This window comes from Callionymus lyra, chromosome 1, assembly GCF_982586985.1.
Source record: "Callionymus lyra chromosome 1, fCalLyr1.hap1.1, whole genome shotgun sequence".
In the NCBI taxonomy this organism is placed as follows: Eukaryota; Metazoa; Chordata; class Actinopteri; order Syngnathiformes; family Callionymidae; genus Callionymus; species Callionymus lyra.
Window position 1 is genome coordinate 27,724,228 of NC_141818.1, and position 6,000 is coordinate 27,730,227.

The 6,000-nt window shown below is 41.6% G+C and overlaps 1 protein-coding gene across 2 annotated transcripts in view; it reads left to right on the top strand.

The window, feature by feature from the left end:
* Positions 1–2,323, top strand: part of mast1a (microtubule associated serine/threonine kinase 1a) — a 50,407-nt gene extending 48,084 nt beyond the window's left edge. For both annotated transcript variants that reach the window (XM_087799647.1, XM_087799641.1), the window contains one exon: positions 346–2,323. In XM_087799647.1, coding sequence (XP_087655773.1) covers positions 346–1,838 — 1,493 coding nt within the window. In that variant the 3' untranslated portion in view covers positions 1,839–2,323. The remainder of the gene's footprint in view (positions 1–345) is intronic.
* The last annotated feature ends 3,677 nt before the right edge of the window (positions 2,324–6,000 follow it).

The following is a 6,000-nucleotide window of genomic DNA, read 5'->3' on the forward strand; positions in this document are numbered from 1 at the left end:
GTGATTGTACCATAGTGGCACAAGTTCAGACTTTCTTGCATAGTAATAGACATTCAACATGTATTTGAAAAATAGAGCAATGATTCATAGCACCACCTCTCACCTCTGAACTTCTATGGCCACACGTCTCAATTTAACCACATAATAATTCAGACAAAATTAGACATGCTTAAAGTTTCATTAGTCCCGGTTTGGTACTGGTCTCTCATATAATTCTCTGTTATTTTAAGTGTCTTCGAGGTGTATAGGTTAATCTTTTTGGATCAAAAGCTTAATTTTATTTTTATAAATATGTTGTATTTTTGATCGGTTTTATGCTTTGTTCTTTTTAATTTGTCTTTGCAGCTTCTTCACAGAGCAGTTCTCCAGCCTCTAGCACCCCAAACTCACCCGCTCCCTCTCAACACATGAGACCAAGCTCACTCCACGGACTCTCCCCCAAACTCCACCGCCAGTATCGCTCGGCCCGCTGCAAGTCTGCGGGCAACATCCCCCTCTCACCCCTCGCTCACACACCCTCGCCCACAAAGTCGTCACCGCCACCCCTGCCCGGCCACACTATAGGAAGCTCCAACACCACCCAGTCCTTCCCCATCAAGATGCATTCCTCGCCTCCGGTGGTCCGACCCAGACCCAAGAGTGCAGAGCCTCCCCGCTCTCCTCTGTTGAAGAGAGTGCAGTCAGCAGAGAAGTTGGGTTCACCTCTGACCCAGTCCAGTTCTACAGGAGGACTGGGCGGGCCGCTCAGGAAGCATAGTCTGGAAGTGCAGCATTCAGAGTTCCGTAAAGATGCGTTCCTGTGCGACCTCGGGCTTCAGAGTTTGCTGGAGACTGATGGAGAAACCCTCCCTCCCAACCCCCCATTGAAGCCAGTGAGACGACTGGGAAGACAAGAGTCACCACTCAGCAGAGAGACAATTCTAGCTGGAAGAGAGAGGGAAGAAAGAGAACGAGGGAGGGACAGGGAGAAGAGGAGGGTGGAGGACACTGAGACAATCCAGGAGAGACTCAGCAGAGTTGAAGCTTCAGCATCTCAACCAGCCAGGAAACCTCACACAGGGCCCCCCTCCAGGATAGGAATATCTGACGCTCCAGAGGGCCGTCATGACTTCACTAGCAAACATCCAGACCTGAAATCCCCCAAAGGTTTGTTTTCTAACAGTAAAAGTCTTCAAGAGGAGTTGTCTGAGGCACATGAAGAAGAGAACAGGACTGTTCCAGCTCGTTCTAGTTTGCCCTCCAACGGGCCAGGAAGTCCATTAATTAAAACTTTTAAATCATTAGGTTTGAGTGAGAGAAAGATGGAAGCAGAGAAAGAGACAAGAACATCAGATGTTGGCTCAAAGAGTCCCAAGCTTCCCCCTCGGGCGCTGGCTCCTGTCGTCCCACCTCATGGGCAGCCGCTACTCCTGGGGAAAGTCAGACCAGGACTTGGATCTGGCAACTGCTACCGTGGCACGCTTGACTGGGAGGACAAATGTCGCCTTGAGGTGGTTGAAGAACATTCTCCTTCTCCCTCCCCCTCGCCAACAGGAGTCACCCCCTCCCTCTGCAGCCCCTCTCTGTGTAAAACTCGTCTGATGTCACCTGGTGACAAGACTAGCTTCGTCAGTCAGCTTACAACTGTGGCCAAGAACGTACTTGGACCCATCAAGCTTGGTTCTCAGGACAGTGGGATCAGAAACAGAGAGCAGCAGAGTAAAGCAGCAGAAGAGAAGCATCCAGCACTGAAGGAAGCTGCAGTCACAAGCCGTGTAGATCTTTCTGGTGCTGCTGAAAATCCCACAAGCTCACCAATAGAAAAGCCTTCAGGTGGCAGGACCCCTCCAAATATTTGACACCTCTGACCCCTCAATCTGTGTGTCATTTGTTCATTTGAGCTTTTTTGAATGCAAGATGAAACTGAGCTGTATTTAGAATCAACAGTCTTCTTCTTCTTCTTCTTTTCCTTTCGGCTGCTCTTTTCAGGGGTCGCCACAGCGAATCAACCTCCTCCATCTAACCCTGTTCTCTGTATCCCCCTCTTTCACACCAACCAACTTTATGTCCTCTTTCACTACATCCATAAACCTTCTCTTTGGTCTTCCTCCAGACCTCCTGCCTGGCAGTTCCAACCCCAGCATCCTTCTACCAATATACTCACTGTTCCTCCTCTGTACATGACCAAACAATCTCATTCTGGCCTCTCTGACCTTATCTCCAAAACATCTAAAATGTACTGTTCCTCTGATTGACTCATTCCTGATCCTATCCATCTTCGTCACTCCCAAAGAGAACCTTAACATCTTCATCTCTGCTACCTGCAGCTCTGCTTCCTGCCTTTTCCTCAGTGCCACTGTCTCTAGACCATACAGCCTCGATGGTCTCACCTCTGTCTTGTATATATTTCCTTTCATTCTGGCTGATACTCATTTATCCCCTGACACTTTTCTCCACCCATTCCACAAGCTTGAACACGTTTCTTCACCTCTTTTCCACAATCTCCACTGTTTTGGATTGTTGACTCTAAAATCCTCCACCTCCACCTTGAACTACTGACACACCTACAGCACACCTCAGCGCTGTCTCACAGTTGGCATACATGTCCTGCACCGGTCTAACATACTTCTGTGCTACTCCCTCATACAGGACCATAGTTCCTCTCTCTGCACCCTGTCATAGGCTTTTCCAGATCTACAAAGACACAATGCAGCTCCCTCTGACCTTCTCTGTATTTCTCTACCAACAATCTTAAAGCAAATACTGCCTCCGTAGTAGTCTTTCTAGGCATGAAACCATACGGTTGCTCACAATGCTGACTTCTTCTCTCAGTCTAGTTTCCACTACTCTTTCCCATAACTTCATTGTATGGCTCATTAATTAGAATCAACAGTGTTATTAAATAACCTGTTTGGTCGACCTTCATCTGGCCTTGTCAACAACCCCTCATTGACATTTTTAAAAACAATGTATGACCCTATTTTCTATATGCCTCTCTTTACTCAATTCTCCAATAACACTTGATACACAGATGTTTGTGAGTGAAACTATGCCTTTATTTGAAAGACAACAAACGTCACCAAGTGTACATTCCAGATTTAGAGAATAACAAATTATTTGTATTTATTTAAATCACAAAATAGTTCTACTCTAGAGTTTAATGAACACTGTTTTTTTTATCGTGATATATGATGTATGAAGATCTATTTCAGTTTGTGTGTGTGTGTATGTGTGTGTTTGGACATGTTAACCAGATACACTGAGGTCAAAAGTGCTTGAATGAAAACCAAAACTTGAATTTCTGCAGCTGCAAAGTGAAATCAAGGTGGAGTGTTATGATAAGCTGGCGTCACAGGTCATCGCTTGTCTGAACCTCCTTAGAAATGACAGAAGGCTCGTTCACTTTAGCAAGCTGTGTTCTCAACCTTCAAAGAAATGGACAGTAGCTCTATCCATCAGCTCAACATGTCACTTACACACATGTAACAGTTGTCAATGAAATCACACAATGTAAAAACAGGAGCTCTTCTAAGAGTTAAAACTAAAAATGGCATTTCTTAGTTTTGTACCTCAGACCTAGGTCTAAAAAGATGATCAACCTGCCAGGTAACCACACTGATCGCTAGCTGAGATTTGGGACACCTTGTGATCGCACCTGAAGCTTCATGAAAAATCATATCACACTTATAAATTATATTGATGTCTTTGATTAGTTTTTCCTCAAAGACTGTTGTTAAAAACAAGAGAGAAATCATGTGCGTGTTTAACCTAAGTAAATATGCATCATCAAGTTTCAAATATAGAAAATACAGCCTTCATAATTGATAAAGGAAGTTTTACACACAAAAACAACGTGGCCTTCATACACAGTGATGTGATGCCACATTGAGCTGGAAGTTAAGGTGCTGAAAGTCTGGTGGTCCACGTCTCCGCTTTAATTCTGACCCTCTGGTAATATATATATCCACAATAAATGTGTCTTTTTTACACTTAAAGTATGTTTTTTAAGGTGTGCACTAGTTGACCTTGAAAATAATTCACAATATTTTGTGGCAGCGGTCTCATGTTCTGATGCTTGTGATGATGCCTCCTCTGTTTCTCTGTCTGCAGCACACTCGCATCATCACACTCCGACAATTAGTCCAACAAATAGTGTACTTGTCTCCTTCAAATTGAGCTGCAACAGAGTCACAGATGTAGCACAGATTCGTTCAAGGGCTCAACTGTAAACAATGCAGAGGTAATTGGGTCATTAAGTGTTACACAAGACTGTATGTACCCACAGTGACTGTGTTGTCAAGTGTAAGTCGAACAGTGAAGATTATAATGTGCATCTTGTAATATACTGATATCAAGTCAAAAGATTTATAGATGCAAGGCACGTGCCTCTTCTATCCACATACATGGTAGCAAGAATTTCTTTATGCAAACCGTTTACAAAATTGAAATAAAATGATCATTTAGCGCAGTCGTGAAGTTCTGTGACTTTGTCAAATATTCATGTTGTTTTATGGTTTATATATAAGTTTATCATAATTTCAGCCACAGAAAAGTTACAGTTTCTCATTAACTGCGACTTACTTTATTAAATAAGTGGTATATCACTGCCCCCTAACGGTCACCACATGCCATTGCTCGTCACGATTATTAAATAATAAATATATATCGCTAAAACGAATGTTTAATAAATAAAATAGTTTCCCCGTCCACATTTGGATTTTTGTTTAGAATTTGCACTTTTTTCCATGACATTAGTTCCACCATTGAGAAATTTGCATAAGGATCAGATAATCGTTACAAAAAGGAAAAAGTGATCTATGATTTATAATACCAGAATTAAAACATTCACTTGACTGTTATCCACTGGTGCTGGATAAATGTTTGGATTCATGTCTGAAGCAATTTAATGAAATATTAATGCACTCAAGCTGTCAAAGTAGATCACCTGAAGAACTTAATACTATCTGTAAGGTAAGGTAAAAACTTTATTGATTTTGAAATTGTTTAATGTGTTTTGAAATTGTTTAATGTGTGATGTAAAGGTTTGAGCCTTTTTTTGTCATTGGTGATGAACAATCAAGTTGTTTTGTGGGTTTTATTCGAAATTTGTCTACAGAGGTTATATGTTGCTTTTATGGCGGTTCATAACCAGTGTATTTACAAACATTCCACTTTTCCTGTTCACTTAAAGTGTATTATTTGTACAATAGACTCTTTGTTGTGATTGATATAATTCAGTTGCAAAAAAATTGAATTGCAGTAAAAACGTATTAAAGTTATATCCATTCCCTTTTTCTCTGTCTCTTGATCTCAGACTCTTTATCCACTGCATCACTGTAGCCTGAAAAGAACAAGGTGGTTATATCTGCACTCCAGAGGCCTTAAAGGTTAAGCCATGCTCACTAGGAAGGATAAGGGGTCAAAGTTGTGATGGAGACTGGGTACCAGTTTAAGCCGATCCGACCCCAGCTTCTTATAAAATGACTCTTGGGGCATGTATTGTCCACGAGGAGGGTTGTGGGGTGAGGTTGGGTCATAATAATAGTTACAGTTTTACTAACCTTAACACATAGTTCATGCTCTAGCACTGATCTGTTCAGAGGTGTTGCAAGATTATGTTGTTTTCAAACCCTTCATCTTGACCTTTAAAGTATATATTTTATTGAGTGTTGTTTTGATTGTTTAAGCTCTTTGTGACCCTGGAAAAGCGTTATATAAATACAAATTACTTACATCATGAAGAAAGCTGTTTGTTGGTGTAAAATAATGTGATAATCCAATACGATTTTTAAAAAGTAATCAGGAAGAGCATCATTACTTGTTTAAATATTGTTTAAAAAAAAACAAAAAAAAACACTAACTGTGAGTGTGACATGTACTGACGTTTTCGGTCACATTCCATAAGTGCTGAGGCCCTCATTTGTTGACGTCATCTAATCACGAGATTATTAACCAATCGCTGCTCTCTTAGGATGTTCTGACCAATCAGATAGCGTGGGACAAGGACAACAGGAAGTGAAA